At 35.7% G+C, this 16,920-nt stretch overlaps 1 protein-coding gene across 1 annotated transcript in view; it reads right to left on the bottom strand.

The window, feature by feature from the left end:
• Positions 1 to 746: 746 nt before the first annotated feature.
• The window catches only part of LOC131148812 (DNA repair protein RAD16), a 64,980-nt gene continuing 48,806 nt past the window's right edge, over positions 747 to 16,920 (bottom strand). Inside the window, exons 10-16 of the mRNA XM_058098738.1 lie at positions 13,941 to 14,066; positions 11,531 to 11,761; positions 3,536 to 3,640; positions 3,309 to 3,461; positions 1,765 to 1,853; positions 1,590 to 1,670; positions 747 to 1,088 (exon numbers count right to left, since the gene is read on the bottom strand). Of these exons, the coding sequence (XP_057954721.1) occupies positions 1,016 to 1,088; positions 1,590 to 1,670; positions 1,765 to 1,853; positions 3,309 to 3,461; positions 3,536 to 3,640; positions 11,531 to 11,761; positions 13,941 to 14,066 (858 nt within the window). The 3' untranslated portion in view covers positions 747 to 1,015. The remainder of the gene's footprint in view (positions 1,089 to 1,589; positions 1,671 to 1,764; positions 1,854 to 3,308; positions 3,462 to 3,535; positions 3,641 to 11,530; positions 11,762 to 13,940; positions 14,067 to 16,920) is intronic.

The following is a 16,920-nucleotide window of genomic DNA, read 5'->3' on the forward strand; positions in this document are numbered from 1 at the left end:
CATCATATCATTCTGCTTTTTTCCTTTCAATGTACAACTAGATTATATTATTAGGACAAATAAATTAAACAAGCATTTCTATATTCTTCTATATATATATATATATTGAAAAAAACCGACCCACATACCATGTCCCAAATTTATTAATAATCCTCACCTATAACGAAATAATATCGTTTAAACAAAAAGACACTTTGGCCTAATTAACATGAATTTATCCTATTCTTAAACCACAGTCGTTTTTTGAACAATCAATCAAATCCTTAAATTTTTAACAAATTTTAATTGACAGTAATTTATTTGATCAAACTTTCTTTATAATCATCCAAAATATAAGAATTTAATTAATTGTCTACACCGTGACAAGATTAAAAAACACTCCACCTGTCCTTCCACACATGATTTTCCCTTTGTTTTTCCTCACAAAATCCTTAACTTCCACTTCAAGTTTTCATTCAAGAAATTTACCTCTTAATCCATATATTTCTTATGTTTGATTTGTTTCTAGGTTGCTGGACTTTTAACTTAGTTCACATTAATGTTGAGATAATGCAAACGACTTCAAAATGTTTAGAGAGAATTTAATTTAAGAGATCTAAAATTCTAATACAACAAATTCTTTCAATAAATGGAATACACAATTCTAAAATCCCCATAATTTTGAAATCCTTCAACCACAAAAATCCCCTTTTCCAATCACATGCATAGGTAACTAAAGAATACTCTCATTGAGCCCTCTGCGATGATGGGATTTAAAATGCTAAATAAATATTTCAATTTTTTTTAACTAACCATACAAAAAGTTTAAATATCTGAAAATATTTCAGTGCTCTGGGGGTTTTTGAAAAACACCATTTTCATAGGGAGCCTACGAATGTCATTGAGACCTAGAAAATGCTACAAACACCAAAACAAGGTTTGTCAATGACATCAACCAAAAACAAGAGGGTATGCCCATGACAGCAAGGGCCACATGCAGTGAAGCTTCATCAGGTGAATTATACTGCATTCTGGCTCAGGTGACAAACAGGAATTTCATGTCAGCCTCTGTTAATTTGCCCAGAGCCTCGGAAGAGCCACCTACAGTGCTGTTAAAGGCAGAAAAATGGTTTGGTCAGTTTTATATTTAGGAAGAACCTACCATCGAGTAGGCATACATATATACAAGAGGTTTCAAGGACGATGCAAAACTTCTTTCCTGCCCACTGCATGAGAGATCCAACAGATCCAACCACTCCACATTTTCTCCCTGCATGAAAGAAGAATGGAAAGGCGTTTCCGTGCATCAATGCTTTCACCATGGCATGCCCATCGCAGGCCCAACACCATGAAATAGCATGCCCATCATGCAGCCATTAAATCCACCGAGTCCATCGTCACAAAATCCAACAGTTATGCATGCAAGCATCGATGAGCAAACGTAGGATGGTAGGATCTGCTGGCTCAGAGAGATTTTTGAACACCACACACATCTAATGGTTGTGTGCAGTGCAGAGGAAAGAAAGTCTGCACCCATCTCATTCTTGAATTCTCTTACGCACGCACACAGCCACATGCACATCAAAGCTGGCAACAAATCCAACTATTACCCTTCAAACACCAATTGCTTCTTCTCTTGAAGCTTCAAAATCCTCTCCTCAATTGTGTTCTCAATCACAAATCTCACAATTCTAAAAATATGCAAAATGACAGGTTAATAACTCAAATCAATACCATATAGTTCAGCAAGGAGCTGGGAAAGGAGCAGTGGGCAAAGAGGGGCACCTTATAGGCTTATACTGCCCAATTCGATGAATTCTATCCTGGGCTTGCCGCTCAACAGCTGGGTTCCACCAAGGGTCCATCAAGAAAACCTATTCAAGTCGAATATGAGAAGCTGTTAATCAGAGTTGCAGAAGTCTGAAAATATGGAATATTTTGAAAGAAAAGAGCAGAAATCGAGATCAAGAGCAAGGGGTATGTGGTACCGCCACAAGCTATGAAACAAATAATTAAAGGACTAGAAAACCTATTCCAATTTCTTTTTCGTTTTTTTTTTTTACTTGAGAGAGAGAGAGAGAGAGAGAGAGATGATTGACTGATTGTGTTGTTTCCTATAATTATCTTAAGAGCACAGAAAAGCAGGTTAATCGAAGGAAAATTGCTTAGGCATCCATGAAAAAGAGTGTCAACATTCAATTCAAGCAAAAGTTTTCCTCCATCAAAATTTTATTACCCACTAGTAAACTAGAAATATACTAATTTAATAAATTAAACTTATTGACTACCACTCTTCTTTTGGTACTTGACAAACTCTAGGTAAATCTTTTAATAATTAATGTTTCAATATTTTACCAACTTATTCATGAAACAGGTCACATTTTGGTGTAGACGAACTCAATAAATAGAAACTACATGAAAAAAAAAAAATCTACGCACATAAATGAGAACATGTGATAGTATATTATCATCTCAGATTCTGACCCCTGTGAGCCTTTTTGCCAGTTGTGACTGATTTTTTAAAGGCTGATCCAACTGATGTTTATAGCTGCTCCAAGAATTCTTTTTCTGTGTTGTGACTAAAGGCCATTTTTTGGGATGTTTCATGTTAAGACCAATTGTACGCGCAGAACTCATTTTAAGAGTAAATTTGAGCAGAAAACTACAATATTCTCTGTTCTTTGTAAGATTTCTTGACATCAACTATGGACAAAGTGATGCACAGGCAGAAGTCTGAACTTTCTTTTGAGTTACACTTGGGACTGTTACCGGATCCAACACGGTTCACATTGCTGTTCATGTCACTGTAGCAGAATTCTTTTAAGGGCTTTTATTCCTTTTGGTTATTTTTTCTTTTAAGTTACCTTGTATGGTCAAGATTAAACCTATTTAAGTTTGTCTTTTTCAAGGTTTTATGCTGCATAAGGTGTTCTAATTGATGAAATGACAGTCAAGATTTATTTAAAATTGACATTCCAATCTTCCTTGTCTTCCCTGGACTTAAGCCTCCAGAAGACCACCCCATGGTTGAGTATGTTAAACTCTATTACCCTCTCATTAGACCCTCTTACTCTTTTACAACAAATCCTAGATAGGGTTTTGCTTTCCCTACACCACAAAGGCCTCCAAGCTGAACGCATGCATTGTCGTGCACTTTGTGTAATGCTGTTTCGATCATTCTTGCTCATATGGTCATATATTTTTATCTGTTACTCAAACCTTAATCTGAGGTATTTTGCATAACTCAGAGGCAGTTCACATGTTCTCCTTTGCATTTGTACCCAGAAAAAAACTATCAAATATTAAATAAAAAACATGGGATTTCTCACATTTGATGCAACAGTTAGATTGAGAGCAACGCCCCCGGCTTTCAAGCTCATGAGGAAAACCTTGCATTCTGGATCCTCTATGAATTTTGTAATAGCATTCTCTCTTGCAGTCATCGACATGGATCCCACTAATTGAACGCACATTATCCCAGACTGCAAAAAGTTCATCACATCACTATGGTCTGTGTTTGTCAATTGCAAACTATTAATAATAAATTGTATTTTACCTTCTGAAGAGAGTAGTTTATCAAGTCCAAGAAGGATGTGAACTGGCTAAAAACAATTCCTTTTGCAGAACCATCCCTCTCAGTCATAAATCTGATTTCTTCTCTCTACACCAATTTAAATGATTTAAGCGAAGCAATAGGGAAAATTAAAATGCAACAGTGCATGCAAATGGCATAGTTTGGAGGGAAAATAACATAAATTTGTAGCAAATCTATCTTAAGTATCTCATGAAACCACAAGTTCACACAACCCACAGTGCAGAAGATGATGCTGGAAACAAAGTTAGTGAATCATGTTCAAATAACTTAATCAGGTCACCTCATAACACGTTCAGATCACAAACTCATAATTTAAACAATCTCACAAGAATTCTATCCCTTCCAAGGTGCATTAAATCACCCTTTTGCAACAGTTCGAATCAACACAACTCTAAAATGATAAATCTCGCAACCATAAGTAACATGCATTCCTTTTGTGTATTTAGTTCTACTAAAAACTATGCCTTTTTTCTATATGAAATATAGGTCGTTGTGCCTCTTACCACAACCACCCTCATCCATGTTTTGACCATCTTCATGTTATCATAATTTTTTCAACTTGATTCTTCATTGGTATTCATTGCCTATAGGCATATGATCTCTCAATCCTAAGCTCTAATGTTTACCTCGTCCCTCACAAATAAATTATTCTGTCTTTTCATTGCCATATTCATCTAAACAATCTCATTTTTAGGATCTCTAGCTTCACAAGCAAATGGGTGTTTACCAACTGCAATTTCTGAAATTTGAAGTCCCAAGCTCAAAATTGCTATGGATAAATTTTGGGGCGCTGAAAGCCAGGAGGGCATCATAGTTGACTTAATAATCAAATACTTGCAAAAAGAAGTATACAGGCAAGAAATTTTTATGCTTTGGATGAAAAAATATAACAAACATTTTAGCCCTCATCTCATTTCCATTTCATCTTAAGGAATGTTTTCAAAAAGGCGCAGTTCCATCCATAAAATTCAATTATTAGCATCCTCCAGGCAAAGATGGATCTTACTATTGCCATTTCATAAACATAATTACTAATATCACATCAAGAATGTAATTATATATGGATGTTCATGCCTTCATTTCAAACACACACATTGACATGCAACAGAATCACTGGGTGGAGACAAATTTATTTCCAATTCAAGTTTGAATAAAAAAGTAACACATAAAGGCCTTTTATAGGATTACAATGCTTGGAAGACAAGGAAACTATATATAGAAACCTAAATGAGCTCAAATACTGATTCCTTAATAAAATGTCCATAAATTTTAGAGATATGATCATTATAAAAATAACATAAATAAAAAACTAGCAATTTCTTCTTCCTTTTCTCTTCATTCTTTTTTCCTTTTAATTACAATTATTGAATCAGTCTGCCCTCTGCAGAGAACTTTGCAATTCAGACTATGACACTTCTTTTAGGGTCAACTACTGTAGGAAAGATCTGCTAAGCTAGCAGGCTAGCTACAATCCTGAAATTTGTTTAAAATACTTCAAAAGCTTACTACCAAGTTTTCAGGATTATTTTATTGTGGGTTCACATATAATTCCAAATACATAATTTTAAATTTATTTTACATTACAAGTAGAATCTTACAATCCTGTTTCTGATCCTCTGGTCCAATCCAGCAGACCACCACAACAATTTTATGTAGGATCAATACTAATAACCTTGAGCTTTACTAGGCAAATGGGTCCAGATATCCATGAAGGAAAATAATCTTATTGAAGAATGTTCATTGTGGCTAAATATTGGCTAGAGCATAATGGTAAGATCTCAAAAGAATTTCATGAGCCTTTCAAAGTGGATCTTGGAGGTGGATTAGGAAGGGTTGGGATACTTTATTTTCTTTAATCAGATTCACAGTGGGTAATGGGGACAGCATCTTTTTCTAGCATGATATGCAGTGTGGCAGTGGAACATCTCTTTGCACCCAATTTCCTAAACTCATCAGTTTAGCATGAGACAAAGATGCAAGTGTCGGATCGCTTTTCCATCTTTTCGATAATGGAGCCATGTAGGATCTCCCTTTTCTGAGTAATGCTAATAACTGGGAACTTGACATCTACTCTAATTTTCTTGGCAAAATTTACAGCAATAGCCCCTCTAGCAGTAATTCAGATGATTCCGGTGGACCCTAAACAAAAAATGGCACATTTTCTGTCACTATAAGAAGCTGAACTCACACACCCTGGAAAGGCATTTGGAAGACTCTATCCCCACCAAGTTGCTTTCCTTCACATAGGAAGCTGCTTTGGGGAAAGTTCTCACTACTAACAACTTTCAAAAGAGGGGCCTAACTTTAGTTAATAGGTGTTACTTGAAGGAATTGGACTAGGAAGGGATCTCACTCTAGTAAAGAGAAGAGAACAGCTATGTCCTTGACTGAACTGATTCACCTAACTCTCTTGGACCATGTGGAAGGAAAGGAGCAGAAGGGAATTCCAAGGGTCAGCCACACAATTAAGGCTTTTACTTGGTTGGTTGTGCTTAATAAAACTTTAATACTAATAACTTGTTGCAGATCAAGTGGCCATTGAAGGCTCTCTCTCCAGATGTATGCGTGCTTATAAGAACTCCAAGACAGCATCTCATCTTCTTTTGCTTTGCAAATTTGCTTGTGTTAGGATTGGGGGAGTCCATGGGCAGGCTTAACATACATGGGTGAGGACCAACTTGACCCAAAAACTAAAGCATATTAAGCCTTGCGCTCAACCATGCATATAAGCACTCATCATCCACTCAAACTTTTCAATGTGGGACAAACTTACAAATCGAATTCTCAACAATCTCCCTTCACTTGTGAGTTCCAACCACTCCCCTTTGAATGAAAGTCATTACTTATCATGTCAACTAGGAATCATTGCTCAACCATGAGAAAGGGCATGAAACCATGTGAGTCCACTTGTGACTTCTTCTCTTTCACATGTCTACATTTGTAGAAACACGTGCAAGAACACTCGCGTCCAATTCATAATCTCCCCCTTGAGTAATAACCATATCCATTGTGGAAGCAAGCCCAATTTTCCAACAACTGCTCAGGTAAACCATACCAAGTGTCTTATGTGTCACGTATTGCATTCCACGTGCCCCCATACAAATCCTACCTCTCATGTCTTAGACTCTATTCAAAGTCATCTACTGGACCTAGATGATCCTTATTGGCATTGGTCACACACTTGGACCTCCAACTAGTGGTACATTACAAAAATTAGCTTCAAACCTCGACTTTTACGATGTAAACTTACAAACCATCGACTCCGATACTACTTGTTAGGATCAATAAGTATGACAATTAAGAAAATAAGTGAATAATAAACAAGAAATGCAATAAAATAAACACAAGATTTACGTGGTTCGACTTATAGCCTACATCCACAAGCAAAGATCGTAAAAGAACTTTACTATTGAGGAAGAGATAGAATACAAGAAGACCTAAGATTTTATACTCTCTAACACACCTCAAAAGACTCAGAAAGACACCTATATACACACTCCCTCAAAAACATCAATATGTTTTGTTCTTTCATGAAACATTTGATCCTTAGTCAAATGAATAACACACTGACTATCACAATGAACTATAGCATTGTCCCAAATTGTAAGTTCACCGATCAAACCCCTTAACCAAATAGCTTCTTTGACTGCCTCTGTTATTGCCATACATTCTGCCCTGGTAGCAAATTATACATGTATGCATGCATTCCAACTTATGGCGCATCCTCCAAAAGTGAACAGATAACCAATAATGGATCTTCTCTTGTCAAGATCCCTAGCAAAATTTCAATCAACATAACCAATACCATTGGACTTATGTCTCCCAAATTTTAAACATGCATCAGAAGTACCTAGTATATAAAATTATGCATTTTACTGCTTGCCAATGCTCTTTACCTGGATTAGCCATGTACCTAGTCACAACACTAACCGCATGTGAAATGTCTAGATGGGTATAAATCATAGCATACATAAGACTTCCAACTACACTAGAATGAGGAACATGTGACATATAACCACTTTCTATGTCTGATTTTGGCAACAAAAAAACTAAAAAGTGGAAATAAGCAACAAGTAGAGTGCTAACTAATTTGGAATTTGTCATGCCAACACTCTCCAGAAATTTTTAAACATATTTCTTTCGTGTCAAATATAACAATCATTCCTTTCGAATCTTTTGAAATTCCATGCCAAGAATCTTCTTCGTTGCTCCCAAGTTTTTCATTTCAAATTCCCTAACAAGCTAGACCTTTAACCTATTGATCTCATATTTATCTTTAGAAGCAATAAGCATATCATCAATACATAACAAGTAAATAAATGAATCATCTTTATGTTTCTTGAAGTATAAACAACTATCATGTGTGCTCCTTCTATAACCATGGTCCAACATAAACAAGTCAAACCTTTGATACCATGGACAAGAAGATTACTTCAATCCATATAAAAATTTCTTTAATAAACAAATATGGTTTTGTTTTCATCAATAATAAAACCTCCAGGTTGGTGGATGAAAATCTTTTCCTCAAGTCTATCATGCAAAAAAGTTGTTTTAACATCTAGTTGCTCCAAGTCCAAATTATGCATAGCAACGTGAGATAATAATACACGTATAAAGGTATGCTTGACAACAGGAGAGAAAACAAGATTAAAATCTACTCCTATAATTTGACTATAACATTTAGCTACTAATTGTGACTTATACCTTGCGCCCTCAACTCCTAGAATACCTTCTTTTTCTCTTGAAGACTCATTTGCAATCTACAATCTTCTTTCCCTTGGATGAGTTTATTCTTTCAAATCTAGAACGTGTCAAACTTCAGTGAGTTCTCATTTCCCATCAATACAATCCCACTAGAGATTGAATATTATAAGGAAAACCGGTCTCTATTGGGACACATGAAACAAGCATATTGAATCCATCACCCAATGATTTTTAAAGCATGCATCTAGTGAAAAGAACAAATTCAACACCTTCGGAATTGTTAACGAAAACATTTTCTCCATCCTCTCTCATTCTATCTTTGATTTTTTGGTCTTATTTGTTCTCATTATTCTTGCTCTTCAACTTGTAACAGTTAGCCTTGATGTGCCCTTTTTTCTTGTAGTAATTGCAAAATTTGTTCGTATGTCTTGATCTTGATCTGAATTTCTTTTCATAGTCCTTCTTATGGCTACAAAGAATCTAATTATCCTTCACTATTATTTCCTATAATATGCTTCTCAAATAAAGAAGCTCTAACACCCTCTAAAGAAATAGTATCTCCACTAGCTAAGAAGGTTTCACTAAAATTCTTGTAGGAAAGGGTTAAGGAATATGACAATAAAAGAGCTTGATCTTCTTCTTCAATTTTGACATCAATTGAATTCAAATCTATAATAATGGAATTGAATTCATCTAGGTGGGTTTTCATGGGCATATCTTCTGCCATCCACAACATATACAAGTAGTGCCTCAAATATAATTTGTTGGTGAGGAACTTTGTCACGTACAATGACTCCAATTTAAACCATAAAATGGCAGCGATCTTGTCTAAGAGGACTTCTCTTATAACAATGTCTGAAAGGCATAACTAGATTGCTATCAAAGAATTTTCATCCATCTTGTCCTTCTGATCATTTGTCAGAGTACTCGAAATTTTCTCTTTTTCCATTAATAATATCACTAAACCCTTTTGGGTCAGGACAACACACTTTTTTACTTGCCAAAGATTAAAATTGCTGGAACCATCAAATTTCTTAATATTGTACAATGTTGAAGCCATTGGATTTGATTAAAGTGATTTGATACCATTTGTTTGGATTGGGAGAGTCTAAGAGCGAGCTTGATATACATGGGTGAGGACCAGCTTGAGCCAAAAGGTTTAAGCAGTTAAGCCTATTAGGTATTGGGCCCAACCAGACATAAAAGCAGTCATCATCCACTCAAACTTTCCAATATGGGACAAACACACAAGTGGGATTCTCAATAGCTTGGACAATTTGGAATAAGCTATTTGGTATTATGGATGAGAGTTGGGTTTGTTTTTTTTTGGGTGAAGATTTGTTAGCTACCTCTTTCACAGGTTTTGGAAGAAGGAAGGATAAGGCAGCATTGTGGAAGTATGGCATATTTGTAGTCTTATGGGGTTTATGGTTGGAGCGTGGTGCACAGATCATTTTGGGAAAAAAATAAATTGGGTGTTAGTGTGGGGAACAATTCAATATATAGCCTCTTTCTAATGTGTTGGGCTTGGATTTTTTACAGGTGCTAGTTTTCCAGTATTAAAAAGAGATTGGAGGAGCTTGCTGGCTTTATATTTTTTCTCTTTGTTCTTAGTTCTTTATTTCCGGTTTGTCCCAAATTTTACTCGGGAGATGTCATCCTCCCTCTTGTAAATTCTTTCTCTATAAATGAAATTTTATTTTGCGATAAAAAAGGGTCAGCCACGCAGCTCTGGCTGACCACTCTTATTGTTTTAGGGGCTGTTATATGCTAGATACTTTTCTTTTTGGGGCATTACATTGTCAGTGATTCCTGTTTGTTCCCTTTGTTGTAATCAGGTGGCACCGCCTTGGTGCCTTCAAATGAAATCTCCCTTTTTACTGATTAAGGAATGAAAATAGTAGACAAGAAAGCAGAAACCAAGGACTTGAGACCTTCAAACTTCTGAAAGTTTGGACAATTTGATTTCGAAAAATGACAACTTGGGAATTGGGAGAAAATACCTCAAAGTCAAAGTCCAATTCGTGGATTTGTTTTTCTTCTCATTCTTTTCATTAATAAATTTGAGCCACTTTGTGAGCAACCAGATCAAACTAGTCCTTGGTCATTTTTTGACTTGGCCATATGAAAAGTTCAGCATGGGTTGACTGATCCTGTTTAGTTCAGTCCGGTCTAGCTGAGCCTTCAGGTCAACTGAAGTGAACCGGTTTTAAAGTTTCTTCTTTGAATGAAATTAGGGCAGGTCTTCAATCAACCTAGGTTCCAACCACTATTCTTCCTTCATTTCAAGCTTATGCACATTTGGTAGAGGCACAATGTCATGAAGAATAGAAGCAATCAAAATGGTGAACAGAACTTCTAGGACGCTGCAGTAGTTCCAGATCAGCACTCCAGCAAAGTATAATTTTGTCAGTGAAGAATTCTTAATGATGGTGACAAGATTCAGTTGATGATCTCCACCTCAATTGGGCAAACTAATGGAATTTGGGGTCGAACTTGTATTCAGTTGGGATCCAGAGATTAATTGAAAACAAGGATGGGGAGCCTTGTCTGCTGTGTTATTTAGAAAGCACAGCTGCCGAAGAAACATAGAACTGAGCAAATGGGAAATTTTGCCGGAGGGGTTTACAGGCTGGTTTTCAATATGAAGCTTATTACAGCTTGTGGGATTCAAACTGCATTGTTGCGAGACATAGTGGAGGCAGAGGCCACAGTAGCAGCCCAAAGTGATTTAAGATAAAATCATGAACCTTAAAAGTTTCTAGCGGAAACTTGCAAACAGTGTCAAACGCTGACAGCCTGCATCGATTTGAGTTAAAATCTGTGAACCTTATCAAAAACACTGGAATTGTATCAGATTAGTCTACGCTGATAACCAACAACTTTTTCAATTTAAGTTTGATAAAACAACGAACGGGCCTTTTAATAGCCTTACAATGCTTGGAAGATAAGGGAACTATATTTAAAAATCTAAGTATGCTAAAATACCAATCCCTAATTAAAATATCCTTAAATTTTAGAGAAGAGTCATATGACCCTAATAAAAACATCATAAATAGAACAAACAAAAATAGAATTAAAATATAAAATCTCCTCCATAAACTGTCAGAAAGTTCATATTAAGCAAATAAATAACCTATAGTCATGCTGTACAAAGGTAACACTTTCCCTGCAGCAGCCCCTTTTCTATCAAGCAATGTTTTAACCAAAATAAATATAAGGGAAAATGAAATGGTTTTAAAGAAAACATACCAAAGCCTCTATTTTGGTGCTTGTCTGAAAATCATCAAGCCAGATTCTATTCAAAATACTCGAGGATTTAAACCCTTTAATGGTTGTCTTAGAATTCTGATCTCCAGTATTCATTTTAGTTGTCAAATCAACAGTAAGTGGTTTCGAACATGAAGGGCATGAAACTTGTCCGAAGCTAGCAGAAAAATCAATTAAACAACCTTTACAAAAGACATGTGAACAAGAAGCAACCTGAAACAAGAAAAGAAAAAAATTATGATCCAAGAAACCAACAACTCAATTTACCACAGCGTAAATGATCTCACAGAAAATAGTCGCAAGGCACCCACAAATCCAATGCACTATACAGAGAATAAATTGCAGTTTGTAAAATTTATGTCAATGCAGAAAATTTTCTCATGGTTGAAAATCAAAATATTGTACTTTTTTCAGATAAAGTTTTATAGCTGTTCCTTTCACATTTTTTTTTTTCTAGGAGAATACCTTTTCCTTCTTATGAATTCCTTTTCTACTCTCTATATATCATTTTATAGTATTAATATCATAAAATGATAAAAAGTGTGTGTGTGTGTGAATTTTCAAAAAACCAGGGTCTTAATCCCTGTCTTTCTTCCAAACCTTAGGGGAGGTGAGTGTCTTTTTCCCTTAAAATAATATCCACCTTTGAAATTGCTGCATGACATGCATGCTATTTAAGAAGTAAATGACTACATATATATATATATATATATATATATATATATATATATAGTCTCAGCCATCTGAACATCCAGAATATAAAATAATGTGTTGTAGTCATTTACTTAAATAGCAAACATGTCATGCAGCAACTTCAAAGGTGGATATTATTTTAAGGGAAAAAAACACTCACCTACCCAATGGTTTGCCAAAAAGATAGGGATTAGGACCCTGAGGTTTTGAAAATTCCATCGACCTCCCCTGAGATTTCAAAAGTGCCACAAACCCTCCCTGAGGTTTGCCAAAAAGACATAAACTTCCCCTAAAAAAACTTGTCGTTTTGCAAAATACAATGAAAGATTTGTCTTTTTTGACAATCCTTAGGGAAGATTCCTAAAATTCTTGAAACCTCAAGGGAGTCCCTTGAATTTTTGAAACCTCAGGCGATGTCAATGTCTTTTTGCCAAACCTCAGGAGAGGGCAATGCCTTTTGTCCTTATTTTAAAGAGGAGAGACAATAATAAGATAAGTAGGGACATAAACACAAATCCCAAGGATTTCACACATCAAGGGGAAAAAAAAAAGTTAATGCTATGGGCATATAGTTCTTAGGTGGCCCTGCAGAATCTTTGTTCTCTTTTTTCATTCAACAAATAACACAAAACACCAGAACATGAGACACAGAATGCTTAACCAGTTATTGCATGAGTCAAACAATTAATATGAATTGTTTAAAATTACTCTTCTAGTCAAACAATTAACATATGAATTGTTTAAGATTACTCTTTTACATTAAACATCCTCAACTGTACCTATTGACATAATAAACTAGTATAGATATTAATAAAAAAATCAGACTCGTGTCATAAGTATTGCTGGAGTGGAAATGAAAAAGATTCCAAGAAACCAACTCAAACTTTATCTTCACCGTGTAATACGGGCTTCAGATTTTCCTAGCATAGGTGCCTTTTTGGATTGCATCTAACCATCAACAACAACAGTAATTTTGGGTCACAAAGGCACATATAGATTAGTCGAAGTTTCCACCTTATCTTATACCACACGTATTGAGCAAAATAAAGTGGCTGCATTACACACCAGGTACTATAGGATTATGAAATAAAGCCATGAACTTCTAGAAAACAATGGTGTTTTCCCCAATACATTGCCAGGCATGTCATCATGCTTAACACATCCCTAACCCTAACCACGGCATGTTAAGTTCAATGCAGATGCTTCACGCATTTCCAAGTGCGAACGCAACATTTCTTTTGACAAATGTATCAATATAAAATCAGCACTCATTGACATATGAAAGAGCCATTTTTTCAAGTCCAGCACAGGAAGATGACATAATACAGGAAATAAATCAACCACCAGTAAAATGTCTCCTTTAGCAGTAATTGTCCATAATTTGAAGCCAACCAGACAGCTTAATAGGGGATAATTTAGTGGCTACACAAATTTATCTATGGCGTCAGAAATATTTGAATAAAAATTCTATTAAAATAGTAATAGACTGCTTGCATCTAGCAATATAGAAAAACTTAAAAATTAATAGGGTATTTCAATCAAGAAAAGTGTCTGCAGCACTAAAAAACCTCACCTTAAGCAGAGTAATGGCTATGATGTCTAAAACAATCCCATCCAAAATAACAAACAAATAAATAAATAAAGAAAGAAAAATAAAAATAAAAATAAAAAGGAAAACAATATAAAGTGAAAGACTTACCACAGGATCTTCCGCTGGGTCATGACAGATGCCACAAACTTTTTCACTGTTATTGGTATCAGCCATGCTTCCATTTCTTAATGCGGCAGATCTAGAATATACCACAAGGTAAGGATGATCGACTGCCTGTTGTTTTACAAAAAGAGATTAATTGGACGAATTCAAAACCAAGATCTATCTACAGCACAAATAGGTCACCCTAAAAAAATAAAGGGTATGTGGGGGGAGGGGGGGAGGAAAGAAAGCCCTTTTTTGGGATTATGCAATGTTTGTAATATACAAGCTGAGAAGCCTGGCAGTCTGGCATTAAACACTGACAAATCTCAAAACCTTACCAAGTCTTGCCGATCTACTGCACAAATAGGTCACCCTCACAAAATAAAGGGTATGCAGGGGGCGTGGGGCAGGGGGAGCTTGTAATACACAAGCTGAGAAGCCTGGCAGTCTGGCATTAAAAACTGTCAAACCCTATCAAGTCTTGCTACTCTACAAAAACACTCCTCCAGATCCTGGTTCTAATCCAAATTTTTAAAATCTCAACATAAAAATGATCCCATTAAGTAAATTATGCTAAAAATCCTTTAAAAATGAGAAATTTAGAAGCTTTCTAAAAAAATCAAGCCAATGGAAGCTATAAAAAAAACAAAAAACTAAAACTAAAAATAAAAAATAAAAAAAAATAAAAAAATAAAAACAAAACAAAACAAAACAAAATGTGGATATACAATAGGCCAAAAATATTTCAAAAATTCAGAGATGAGTTGAAGGGGGTTCAGGTTAATGACTAAAATAGCTCTTTAGTTAAAATTCTAAACAATCCTGAGCTACCTCAACCATCACCATTTGTTTTCAATGAGAACACATGACAAATGCACAGCACCATCACTCATCTAATCAATCCACTTGACATGTCAAACGCACGTCATTAGTGCTGCACGTTCTTCTTATGAGAAGTAACAAGCTGCTACACTCTTTTTTCTGCTTTTAATTTAGCATTTACATAAGGTAATCAAAACAGCCTCAAATCAACTTCAAAATAACCCATCACCAACTAAGCTCAAGGAAACTGCAATAATCTACTCTGGAAGTTATCAGGAACAAAGGCAAGCTATTAGGAAAAAGTCCTTTCTGTCATTTCGTCTTTTTCCACATCAAGCTACTCAGCGTAGCATTCTACTAGCATTATATTTGGTTTCAATATGTACTACAAACACCAATAGAAACTATGCAATGTAACAGGACAAAACATAATGAGAGCCTAATTCTTTTCCAGAATTATTATTTCAATTTGAAATATTACAATAATCTTTTTTCCTTTCAGGTTAAAAAAGAATATAAAAGCAGTTGGTGTCTGTTGATAGATGACAAACACAACAAATGGTGAAGATTGTAAAATACATAACCCCCATTTTTGTGAGCTTTTTAACCCTATTAGGCTAGTATTGAATTTGTAGTATCCAAACTATAGAACTTACTGAAAAAAATAATATGGTAGTGGGATCCTTGTATGAAACCCCATTGTTATTCATTGCTATGTGAACTTCTAAAACGAAGACAGTCATCCTACATGCAATTGCTCCTTTTAAAAAAATAAAAATAAAACTTGACATCGAATTGCCCTAATTTGTGTTCTCAACAAGAGTTATGTTCAATCTCCCTTTCTTGTTTTATTGAAAAAGTATTGGCCAATGCCAAATAGGATTAAGGTCCACTGGTAATATTACCAAGGTAACTATATAAAACCATGGCCACATATAACCCTCCCAATAGACAAGCTCCTCTCGAGACAATCAAATCCCAGCCTGATAAGGGCTTGTTCATGCAGACTTGTCAATGCCAGTGAGCCAAGCCCAAAGCTAGTTGTGAAGCTCATCTAATAAATGAGCAATCCCTGAGATTGGTTCAGCTTGGGTCATTGAGTTCAAGAGATAGTTTGTGAAGATGCAAATTACTGAATGAATAAGCTCATATAAAGCATGATATACGTATATGTATATGTTAATGGTTATTTAGTCATTTAGCATTATTATTAATTGTTAGAGTTTGGTTTGTAATAAGTGTAAGTTAGTAAGGGTATTATGGTCATTCCAATTGTACTTGACATATATTAAAAATAGAGGGAGACACCTATCATTGAGTTGAAGGTCTTCCATTTTACCCAATTATTCAACATGTCTAAATCCTAAGTGTTACCACCACCATCAAACTGAAGCCTAAAACCCAAAATCCGCTGCATGACTATCATCATAGAATATTTTTCAGCAATACTAACCCTAGAAAACAGCCAGCAGCAGCAGAAAGTCGGACCAGTCGCTGGAATTTTCTGGGCGACACTGACAGCTCATGAACATCAAATCCACTATAGATTTGTCAAAACCAGCACCATAGTCACCCACAGACACTACTAATCTGCAACCACCCCCCCCCCCCCAACTGAAATCCCACCTCCAGGCAGTGTCTCATGGGCTCAAACGTGCCAGAAGAAGGATGCCAGGGCCGACCCCATGCACCAGTGCATGAAGCCACTTTCAAGCATGGTTTTGACCTGAAATGATCCAGCAGTGATCCAATCTCTCTATTAACATGTTTTTGGAGTTTTTCGTGATGCTTTTTGCCCAAAGATCTCACCATTTTTAATTGCTCAGCTGCAGCACCCAAAAATGGTTGTTTGATGCTTCGTGAAGCAGTTTATCAATGGTTATTGAGTTTACTGGATCTGAACAAGTGGGATTTTCAGTGTTTTTCAATTCAATGATCTAATTCCTTCCATATATCAAAATATCAAGCTGTTGGACATGTGTTTTGCTCAAAGATCCAAGCTTTGTTTAACCATGCAGTCGTCGTAATTCGTCAGTTGTTGTTCGGTGTTAGTAATAGTCATTGGTGACTTTCTTGGAGCAGTCACAGTGCTCATAAGCTGTTTTCTTTCTTCTTCTGTTTTTTTTGTGAGGGTGGGGCAGTTTAGTTGGTGATTTCTCAT

This window comes from Malania oleifera, chromosome 2, assembly GCF_029873635.1.
Source record: "Malania oleifera isolate guangnan ecotype guangnan chromosome 2, ASM2987363v1, whole genome shotgun sequence".
Taxonomy (NCBI): domain Eukaryota; kingdom Viridiplantae; phylum Streptophyta; class Magnoliopsida; order Santalales; family Ximeniaceae; genus Malania; species Malania oleifera.